This window comes from Syngnathoides biaculeatus, chromosome 8 (genome assembly GCF_019802595.1).
Source record: "Syngnathoides biaculeatus isolate LvHL_M chromosome 8, ASM1980259v1, whole genome shotgun sequence".
In the NCBI taxonomy this organism is placed as follows: Eukaryota; Metazoa; Chordata; class Actinopteri; order Syngnathiformes; family Syngnathidae; genus Syngnathoides; species Syngnathoides biaculeatus.
In genome coordinates, this window is record NC_084647.1 from 13398464 (window position 1) to 13410488 (window position 12025).

General features: G+C 42.7%; 1 protein-coding gene across 1 annotated transcript in view; it reads left to right on the forward strand.

The window, feature by feature from the left end:
* The first annotated feature begins 5147 nt into the window (after positions 1–5147).
* Positions 5148–12025, forward strand: part of clmpb (CXADR like membrane protein b) — a 72280-nt gene continuing 65402 nt past the window's right edge. The window contains exon 1 of the mRNA XM_061827365.1: positions 5148–5414. Within this exon, the coding sequence (XP_061683349.1) occupies positions 5384–5414 (31 nt within the window). The 5' untranslated portion in view covers positions 5148–5383. The remainder of the gene's footprint in view (positions 5415–12025) is intronic.

Consider the following 12025-nt stretch of genomic DNA (forward strand, 5'->3'; position numbering starts at 1 on the left):
AACAGTGGATGAAGTGCTTATCCTCTTCTCAGCACACAGGTCTGAGGTGTGTCTTGTTGTCGTGATCCCAACTGCAAATCCACTGAAAGTAATAAAAAAAGCAGGAAAGCTCCAATAGAAAAAAATGCAAGAATACACATTGCGCTTGGAAGTTGTTTTTTTTTATATCGTATTTTCCACTAAAAGCGAATATGATAATGCATTGCACTTTTTGCCAGCTCACCACTTAAAAGTAGGCATGAACCACGACCAGTCCTTGCCTTATTGGTGCCCTGTGCGAAGGCCTCGAGGTGGCAACCCCGGGACCTTAGACAACCCCACCCCACACCCAAGTCAATAATCTACAGATTGTGTGGGGTGGTGACGGAGGTTTATCACCCTTCATTGCCGCTCCAAATACTACGTGATCCCCAGAGTGAGCGTCCACACACTTTGCACATGCCAGTTTCCAAGCCAATGATTTTCCATACTCGGAATTTATTCTGAAACCATTTAAAATATGAAATCACTAGCTGATGCCTATATATATATACTGTATACGGTAATATATTTATACATATATATACTATGTGCCCTGCGATTGGGTGGCAACCAGGTCAGGGTGCACTCCGCCTCCTGCCCGTTGACAGCTGGGATAGGCTCCAGCACTCCCCGCCACCCTTGTGAGCATAAGCGGCTAAGAAAATGGTTGCATGGATGGATGGATGGATGAATTGCATATGTATATACGGCATGGTGGCAAAGCTGAGTTCTGAGGTCCAGGGTTCAATCCCAGCCCCGGCCGTGTGGCGTTTGCATGTTTTCCCCAAGCCTGCGTGGGCACTCTGGTTTCCTCCCACATCCCCAAAACATGCATTAGTTGGAGACTCTAAATTGCCCCTTGGTGTGATCGTGAATGCGACTGTTGCCTGGCTCCATGTGCCCTGTGATTTCCTGGCAACCAGTTCAGGGTGTACCCTGCCTACTGCCATACGACAGCAGGGATTGGCTCCAGGACTCCCGCGGCCCTCGTGAGGATAAGCGGCTCAGAAAATGAATGGATACATGCAAAAGTATAAAAGTCTGTTTTACTGTAATGTCGTAAACTGATATGTGTCGCCAGCGCATGGTGACATGAGTGGGGTGAGTGTGTTGTGGTGGGAGAAAGAGCAATTTCCACACTGGTGACTTCTCAAAGCCCTTTGGTATAAATATCAGCCATCTGTGACGCCATCTGCATCGGGGTGCTGTGCATCATACACAAAGGCCAAGCCACCAAACAGGCAGGTTGCCCCTCATGGCACCAACCAGACCCCATGTGAGATATGTAACTCAAATGCGTTGGGCTGCAATCAACAATGAACTGGTATCATATTTCATGCCTCCCCGGCCATCCATTTTAACTAAGGTGAGGTCATCTTTTGAAAGAGCACTCATGATCTCACATGTTTGGATTCTGACCAGTGTTAGTCACACCTATGACTTGTTATACCACAGAAACACTGAAAATTATTTGTTCCAAATTATTTACTTATGAGATCTTGATTAACTGAGCTTGCAGTGTTTTAGGTCATCTTATTTTGAATATACAACTACTTACCCCTTTGCGAATGAATGTCAGATGGTTAGGGTCATGTGACAGGCAGGGTAGACCCCCGACTGGTCAATAGTCAACCAATGTCAATTAACTTAACCCACATGATTTTAGATACACGAGGAACCAGAGTCTTCTTCTTCTTTTCCTTTCGACTTGTCTCGATTAGTGGCCGCCACAGCGTGTCATTTTTTCCATCTAAGCCTATCTCGTGCATCTTCCTCTCTAACACCCACTGTCCTCCACAATTTATCTTATATTACCTTATTTTCAGAAAAAAATCTCACGAGTCTCATGACGTAATTGCTTTCTCCTTCTTTTTCTTTTGGCTTATCCTTGTTAGGGGTCGCCACAGTGTGTCATCTCTTTCCATCTAAGGCGATCTCGTGCGTCTTCCTCTCTAACACCCACAGTCTTCATGTCCTCCTTCACTGAATCCATCAAACTTTTCTTTGGTCTTCCTCTCGCTCTTTTGCCTGGCAGCTCCATCCTCAGCACTCTCTAACCTTGTCTCCAAAACATCCAACTTTGGCTGTCCCTCTAATTAGTTAGTTTCTAATCCTATCCAACCTGCTCTCTCCGAGCGAGAACCTCAGGATGAACCAGAGTACCAGGAGAAAATGTACACAAACACGGGTACAAAAACGAACACTCTGGTTGTCTTTTGTGGCGTGAAAAAAAAAAAAATCCACCACAATTTCACTCAATGCCAGATGTGTCGCATGATGACAATTCAACCTTTGATTATTTGTATGTCTTTTGAGGCATTTTACTCCCATAAATTGTGGTTGGGTTCTAAACTGTATAGCCTGACATATTTAGCCATTTACAACACTTCGCCACAAGTCTTCTGCTTTTATGGAAACATTGGGAAATCCTCTTTTCTTTTTCTGGCTTTCTTTTTTTTAATCACAACTTCCATAACAGTTGTAATTGCATGGCAAGCATATTTTAAAAGACATCCATCATCTTTTGACATCAGCTGTGAAGTGTTTCTGTTGATGTTCGCTCCGCTTCGGTACAGATTTTCTGATGTGACCTTTTTTTTTTTTTTATCCAGGTGAAATACAAAGAAAAATCAACAAAGGAGAAGAGAAAAAAAACAGAGGAGTATTGTCAGTGCTACGCACGACTGAAGACACCATTTTGCTTCATCTTATCTCCGTCTTGCTACGACGCCTCGAATTATGCCGCGTATTTGTCGCTCCGTCTCCCATCAAGCGATGTCTGTCTGCGTGTTGCGTCGTGCGCTTTGCGAGTGAGCGCTCGCGATACGTCGTCACAAGCCATTTAGATATTGGGACGGAAAGGAAAAGAGCAAGGCTGGTGCTGGGGCTGAAGAGCAGGCCACTTGACGGAGGGAGAGAAAGAGAGGAAAAAGAGCGAGTGAAACAGAAGAGAGGCCACCGGGGAGGGAGAAGCCTTTTGTTATTGCTGTCGATTGTCGGGAAGACTGAAAGGGGGGGTTCATTTCTTTCAATTTCTCAGAGCAGAGAACCGTTCTTTACCCAGATTAGACCACTTTCACCTCTAGTGAAAATCCTGAACCAAGAGTTGATGGAAGAGGAACAAATGCGTCTTTTTTTTTTTTTTTTGGTCAGGGGGAAGGATTGATCACATAATCCCAAAATGAGACCTTTTTTTTCTTAAGTAAAGAAAAAAAATAAAGCAACCTGAGTCCAAAGAGATGTATTAAACCCCCTTTGATCACAAACATGCGTCATCTCAGCCTGAAAACTATAAATAGCCCTGGAGACTATATGGAGCCCTTTGAAATTAGAACAGGCGGCGTTTCTTGCTTCATCTCATCCGACTTAAATGGCTAAAAAATGTAAATACACAAATAAATAAATAAATACACAAGCAATTTATTTTGCATATGTTCACATGCCTGCATAATTTAATCACACCCAACACATGTGCTGTATGGGAAATTATTTCAGACGAACAAGAATGTTGTTTTAACTAATACAGTTGCTGTTTAATAGAAATGGTCAAGTCTATAGAAACGGTCAAAATGATTGCCGCTGAAGAGGAAAGAACAAAAAAATCGGTCCCAATCTTCCAAGCTAAATAGTGCTGCAATCTGTTAAAAAAAATATAATAATAATGAATAAATAAATAAATAGAAATATAAAGAAAAAGGTGGCACGGTGGGTCAGCTGGTAAAGCGTTGGCCTCACAGTTCTCAAGTCCCGGGTTCAATCCCGGACCTGTGTGGAGTTTGCATGTTTCTCCCCGTGCCTGCATGGGTTTTCTCCCAGCACTCCGGTTTCCTCCGACATCTCAAAAAAACATGCAACATTAATTGGACACTCTAAATTGCCCCTAGGTGTGATTATGAGTGCACGAGGGTTGTATAAGGATGATATGAGAAGACCCTTCTCAGTGGTATGTAAGTGCGATGACCTGCTGGCAATCCCATGGATAGTTTTCTCTTTCGGCTGTCTCATTCACAACAAAGAACAGCAAGTACGCCAGTCGAGGCGAATGTCTTCCCCATGCTGAATCATTATCATGTTCATTCAAAGAACTGCCTCTGTTACCAAATTGGCTGCTCATGCGGGAGATCTGTTGGGTCTCTTTAATGTGGTTATCCACTACAATTGATCCATGTTTTTAAGTACCTCGAGATTTCTACTGTTGGGATTTGACAATTTAAAGCACAATTAAATAAAACTGAGGTGAAATCTCGTGCTATTTTAGGACTTTCAAATCAAGTAGCAGAATAAGAATTAAAATATTTGTACATATTGACAGTTTACATCTGCTCATTTAATAAATCGCTGTCAATCAAAATTCAAACATATGATCAGGAATGTTAAGGAAGCAAATATGTATTTGTGATGCATGAAAATATCACTGGAGGCTTCACGGTGACTAAGCTGGAAAGCGTTGGTCTCACACGTCTGAGGTCACAGGTTCAATCCTGGACCCGCCTGTGTGGAGTTTGGGTGTTCTACCCGTGCCTGCGTGGGTTTCCTCCGGCCACTCCGGTTTCCTCCCACATCCCAAAAAACATGCAACATTAATTGGACTCTAAATTGCCCCTAGGTGTGATTGTGAGTGCAGCTGTTTGTCTCTATGTGGCCTTTGACAGCTGGGACAGGCGCCAGCACGCCCCCCGACCCTCGTGAGGATAAGCGGTGAAGAAAATGGACGGATGGATGTACTCAAGGAACAGGACAATGTTGATACAAACTGAGTATTCTTATTTTTGTAAATCCAAATGAGAAAATGTTTACAAAGTGATTAAAAAAATTGTGCTCCCTCACTGCACTTTGCATTGCTAGTCAATAATAACTAACAATAATTCAACCATAAAAACAAGAAATTCATTGTTGTGCAGTGTAGGAGAAGTTCAGACTCTAGAGGTCTCCATCCTTCAGCATCCTCATCCACCTATTCGCCCTCCTCTTCTTCCTCCTCCTCCTCCTCCTCCTCCTCCTCCTGCTCGCTGGTATTTTGTGCAGCGGAGGAGAAGGGGAGCCTCGTGCGAGGAGGAGACCGAGTGGAGTCCGCGCGCGACACCGTCCCACGCCGCACGCACAACACCACGCAGCTTTTTTTCAGGCAGGAACTTTGATCCGAGGCCAAGTGCGTCCGTCCCCCGCCGCAAGAACGATGACATCGAAGGCGCGCGGAGACACATGATGTCCCTGTGTCAACATTTTTGCGCTGTTTTGCCGACATTCTCTCGCGTTCAATTCGCCAGTCGCTTGTGAATGTGACGGCGTCTTCAGTGCATTGTTTCCACCTCCTTTTTTTTTTTTTTTTTTTTTTTTTTTGTCTGTGGGATTTCCTGCCGCGATGTCTGCAACCTTTCGCTATTTGTTTCTGGGTAAGTCTCATCACCTTCCCTCTGTTCTTTAATTTGGATTAATTAATGAGACAAAGGCAAAGGGGGACTTTTTTCCACGATCTTATTGAATGCATTTCTCTGTGTACAATAAGAGAGTCCTTGGCAATACATGATCTGGCACCGTGCAGCCTTGACTCCAAATGATGTCACTGTGAATATAAATAATTATTATTCTTCTGTTGTCGTGTGTCTTTCATCTCTAAAGAAAGAGCTTGCGGTATATTTATTTGCGTAATGAAAACACACGTTTTTTGGGGGAGACACTTAAAAAGTTAGCTTGACCTCTGTCTTGTAAATATGTTTTTGTTATGACAAAGGATGCAAAAAAAAAAAAAATCAGCATTTTGGTTGCACGTTTTGTATACGTTTTATGTTGTGTTAATTACATTTTCAGACCAAAAAAAATCTTGGGATACGGTCAGGTTTTATGCCTTAAAGAGTTTCGTAGCACACTTAATTATAAAGATCACAAAATAATTCAAAGAAATCAAATCTTTATGGTCGTTGTTATCATGACTGTGGCTGCATTTTTTTTCTGTGGCTCCTCTTTCTCTGTACATGAATACCGCTACTTATTGTAGTAATGCGCTAAAGACAAGAGTATCCAGCAGGCTCCAAACTCAATTAAGGACTCTTTAATTCCACTATGAATCCTCTGGCTGGGAGTTAATGTAGCCCAGTGAGACAGTGTGTAAAAACTGACTTCCAGTAAGCTGTCTCATACCTCCTCCCACTTTTTTTTCCCATCACCTGCAGTCAAATGGGACAAAAATCCCAATTTGGGAGTTGGCGTAATTTAAACCTAGGACTATGCAACAAAAATTGTATGAACAAGCCAAGGTTTCTTTGTTCGTGCAAAAGTTAGGAATCCCCATGTGTGTTTGCCGTTAGACCGCCGAAGTTCTGCGGGGCTTGTTTGGTCTGGTCGGACTCCAGCAGTCGTGTTGGAGTGTGGGACACTTGCAGTTTGGAAAGGAGTCAATAGACTGCAGGCTTAGTGTTTAAAATTTCATACCTTTAGTTTAGTTGTAGAGTGAATGCTTTGTTTATGCTCCACGGGGATTCTTCTTGCACCTGTAAATGAGTTACATATGTAATTGGACTGAGTTACTTGCAATATACTCAGTCTGGGTTTGTTCCCAATCAGTTATGAGTCAACAAAATAAGAGTACAGTAGCTGTAATTGAAGGTAACGGATTGCATATGGTGGGTTGCATTTCTGTGCTCCCAAATGTGTCCCGTCCTGGGCAAATGGTCTCGTATGGTCTCGGACTGCAATTTAATGCAGGAGCTGACGCACATTTTTATTATTATTTTTTTTTTTTTTTTTTTGGGGGGGGGGTTACCTCGTCAGGTCGGATGTGTTTGTTTTAGCTCAACTTAATGATGATCAAAGTGACATAATGATGGCAATATAGGTAGCACACCATCTTTTACAGTATATCTGCATCCATATCTACAAGCTACATATAGTTTTTATATAATTTATGATTGAAGGGTGGAATGGTGTATCAGTTGGTAAAGCATTGGCCTCACAGTTCTGAGGTCCCGGGTTCAATCCCGCACCCACCTGTGCGGAGTTTGCATCTTCTCCCCTGTGCCTGCGTGGGTTTCCTTCAGGCACTCCGGTTTCCTCCCACATCCCAAAAACATGCAACATTGGACAACTCTAAATTGCACCTAGGTGTGATTGTGAGTGCGATTGTTTGTCTCTATGTGGCCTGCAATTGCCTGGCAACCAGTTCAGGGTGTAGCCCGCCTCCAGCCCCTTGACAGCTGGGATAGGCTCCAGCAATCCCTGCGACCCTCGTGAGGATAAAGAAAATTGATGGATAGATGTATTATTGAAGCCTAAAGGCCTTTGACACAAAAGAACATAAGGTGATGTAGTGTTAAGCAGGTCTGCCTTCCAGTTGAGAGGTTCTGGGTTCAAATTGCCACTCAGAACTTCCTTTTTGGAATTTGCATGATCTCCTTGTGCTCGCTTGGGTTTTCTGAGGGTGCTCCCGCTTCCTCCAACGTTCCAAAAACACGCATTTTACATTTACTCGGGACTACATTGTCCACAGGTGTCAATGTGAGTGTGAATGGTTGTGGGATTGGCTGGCGTGCAGTTCAGGGTGTCGCCAGCCTCTTGCTAAAAGTCAGCTGGGTTAGGTTGCAGCTCATCCAAGGTTTTATTTATCTATTATTGTAATTTTACGAGAATATAAATGTCATTATATATGAGAGTAAATGTGCAAATTTACAAGCGTAAAACTGGCATATCAGTAGAATATAGACAGAATTTTATGAAATATTTTAATCAATAAAAAAATCTATTTGGAATTTTATGAGAACAAATGAATAATTTTTTTAAACAATAAAGTAAAGTTGTTATGAAAAAGTATTGTTTAGTAGAGTGGTAATGTTATAAAAAGACAAAATATTTCAAAAATGAACTCTTGAGGATTTCATTTTTGTGAAAATAGTCTTAGAGCATTACTACAGTAAAGTAGTTTATGATTTAGTAACTAATCTGAGGACTGTTGAGGATAATTTTATCAGCACACTGTCATTTTTTTCAAGACACTGCTTTATTCTACTTTTTTCTTTCTATTTGTTCTCTTTGTCTCTCTCTCTTTTTCAGTGAGGCCTTTCTCCTCCTTCAGAATTTTATGAGCCCAAAAGTACTGCAAAGTTTCATCTTACTCTTATGTGCCTCGCATTGAAGCATGTCAGCAAAAACATTTTTCCTGTCTAGAGTGATCTATGGAACTATTTAGGTTCTCTGCTTTTGCTGCGACTTAAAGGATTTTTTTCCGCATGGAACGATACTGAGCGGCCACGCAAAAAAAGGAAGCTCGATTGTCAAAGTATCAATATTCATTCATCGTGCCTCTTTACTTTTCTATTTGGCTACATCCTTTCAAGTTACCCAATTTCCTTCATTTAATATCTATTGCCGATGTAATTTCCACTGGTGCCTTTAGAGATAAGCAATGCAATTAATTGCCGCAGTAGCCTCCATGACTGCCTCTTGTATTTTGTCGAATACAAAATGAGAAACAAGGTCAAATCGAGTAACTCCGCCCGCCGCGGGGCTTGATTCGCACAGGTAAAGCGGACCGACAAAGGAGCGGCCATCTGCCCTCCAGAGACTGATCGGGAACGAGGGGATAACTTTCCAAGACGGAATGACAAACTCTAAGGCACTTGACAGAAATGTAATTGGGAAGAATAAGACGCATGTGACAATCTGTAAAGGAGATCCAATGCCTGCATTCATGGGGTTGCAGTCTGCTGGTGGAATTATTGGCCCGTGAAGGAGCTCCTGTCTGCATGCACGACTCTTGAAGAGGACGGGGCGGCGTCAATGCACGCGGCTCGCGTTGGATGGAGATGAGCAGAGCAGTGGCTACAAACAGCAACTTCTGTCCCCATTCTATATTTAGCGTGTCTGCGGGGCTTGGCTGACGATATCAGAAATGTGAAGATGACAGGAGCCTCCTGAGCCAGGGGTTATGAAGTGACATCTTGATGTGTTTGCGCCTGAATCACACTCCCACACGCACACACGGTGGCCGACGTCTTGACATTTCCACAAACCCACAGCTTGTTGACATCTCGTTACCAAGCATTAAGGTTCTGTTTTGGTGTTGTGTTGATCGTTTTTCACGTTGGACACGGCGGCACACCTCATGTGCTTGCTTGAAAAACTGTAGCTTGGTGTGGAATTTGCCAGATATACTTTGCGGGACTCGTACTGTAACATATTTAAAGTATTTGCCAATCAAGTGGCGATCTAAGTGGAAATGGAATTAACCTTCATATCACGTTGCAGTAGCGTAAACCCTCAAATGATTTCCACTCTCGCTTTAATTGGCAGGCACAATTAATTTGCACTTGATGATGCAGAGCCACACACACACGCACACTCACGATGAACAGACAATGCAAATCGTCTCAGGAATCAATATCCTGTGGATTTTCATCCGGGAGTGTACAGTGCAGTGCAGATTCAGGAGGAGAAACGGGCAACAGCTGTGATTACATTGCACCAACTGCTTAAAGGACTTTCTTTTTCCACCAAGTCGGATGTTACAATGAAGAAAAAAACAAGTATTTCAACAGTCTGCTATATTGCTATATATCTAAAAAAAAAAAGAAAAAAATCCAGAAATCATAATGGATGATTTTTTAATGATTTATTTGTGGGATACAGCTGCAAAAAAAGCATTTGAACACCTGAGAAAACCAATGTTAATATTTGGTACAGTAGCCTTTGTTTGCAATTACAGAGGTCAAATGTTTCCTGTAGTTGTTCACCAAGTTTCAAAACACTGCAGAAGAGATTTTGGCCCACTCCTCCACGGAGATCTTCTCTAGATCAGACAGATTTCTGGGGTGTCGCCGAGAAACATGGAGTTTCTGCTCCCTACAAAGATTTTCTATTGGGTTTAAGTCTGGAAACTGGCTAGGCCACACCAGAACCTTCATATGCTTCTTACGGACCCACTCTTTGGTTTTCTTGGCTGTGTGCTTCGGGTCATTGTCATGTTGAAAGACCCAGCCACGACCCATCTTCAATGCTCTGACTGAGGGAAAGAGGTTGTTCCCTATAATTTCACAATACGTGGCTGCGGTCATCCTCTCCTTAATACAGTGCAGTCGTCCTGTACCATGTTCAGAAAAATACCCCCAAAGCATGATGCTACCACCCCCACGGTTCACTGTAGGGACGGTGTTCTTGGGATGGAACTCATTCATCTTCATCCAAACGGTTACTGGAATTATGACCAAAAACTTCAATTTTGGTCTCATATGACCACAAAACCTTCTCCTACGACTCCTCTGTATCATCCAAATGGTCATTGGCAAACTTAAGATGGGCCTTGACGTGTGCTGGTTTAAGCAGGGGAACCTTCCGTGCCTTGCACGATTTCAAACCATGACGTTTTTAGTGCATTACCAACAGCCACCTTGGAAACGGTGGTCCCAGCTCTTTTCACGTCATTGACCAAGTCCTGTCGTATAGTTTTTGGCTGATTCCTCACCTCTCTAAGGATCATTGAGACCCAACAAGGTGATATCTTACATGGGGCTCCACTCCGATTGAGATTGACTCTCATGTTTAGCTTCTTCCATTTTCTAATGATTGGTCCAACAGTGGACCCTCTTTCACCAAGATGCTTGGCAATTTCTCCGTACCCCTTTCCAGCCGTGTGGAGTTGTACAATTTTGTCTCTGGCGTATTTGGAGAGCTCTTTGGTCTTGGCCATGTTATAAGTTTGAGTCTTACTGGTCAGACAGGTTTCTGGGATGTCGCAGCTAATGACCTCAAACAGGTCCATCTGATTCAGGATAATACATGGAGTGGAGGTGAACTTTTAAAGGCGGACTCACAGGTCTTTGAGGGTCAGAATTCTTGCTTATAAAAGGTGTTCAAATACTCATTTCCAGCTGTATCACACAAATAAATCGTTAAAATGGATTTTTCTTTTTAAATTATTGCTCTCACAGTGCACATGCACCTCCGAGGAAAATTTCTGACCCCTCCATGATTTCTAAGTGGGAGAACTTGCAATATAGCACGGTGTTCAAATACTTATTTTCTTCACTGTATAACATTCAGGCTGGTCTGTAAAGCCGATAGGGGGTCGGCAGGGGCAAGGAAATGTGGACTAGGAAACGTTCTTCATCAGGGGTGACTGAAGCGCCGTAAAGATGACTACAGAAGGTCTTCCCAACAGTTGACCCATGTTATTTACAGACACTGGTTTGTCTTCCAAGCACTTCCCGTCGACACGTGTGGCCTTCCCAACCACAGAGCGCTTGCCTGACAAACAAGCTGTCCTTTTTCTGTACCTGAGGTCTTCTTCATGTTTCATTGATTGCAGTGCTTTTAGTCTGATCCTCTTTATTCTGTCGCTACCAGCCAGCTACCATTATTAGAATGCTTGTAAGTAGAAATGCACTTTTTGTTCAGTTTGTGTTTTTACTAGAGCAAGCAAAAGGTCACAGTGTGTTTTTTTTTTTTTTTTTTTAATTGTAGCTGAAGACGTGGAAGGTAAGAATAAAGGTCACAACATTGGAGTGGATGTAGGGAATTTTCCGTCTAAGTTTTCAATTTGGTTTTTGACATTTTCTTAACATTGTTTTGCTGCCGTTTTCAAAACCTTTGCTTCCAAGTTATCCCCGGCCCTCATCTGTATTGGCCTTTTGTCACTCGGAGCTTGTTAAACACAAGGAACATGCATTAACAGAGCTGGGTTGCTGTTGGGTTTCTGACTGATAAACTTGCCAAGTTTTTTTTTTCCATCCTTCACGAGGAAAATGACTGCCAGATTATTCTGAAATGTAAGAACAGGAACTGCCCATTTCACTTTACTGCTAATGTTTGGCAGATGTTCCGTAGAGACTTGCATTTACTTTAAATGAGCCGCATGTGCGCGGGCCACACATGACATCACCTCCCTAGAATGCTGCTATGCGGAAAACAAACAATTCAGGACAGCTTGCGTAAAATAGATGAATGTAAAAACTACCTGTGTGTTTTCACATAACGGCCTGATCTTGTCTGATCTCAGAGAAAAGTTTGTAAATAAAGG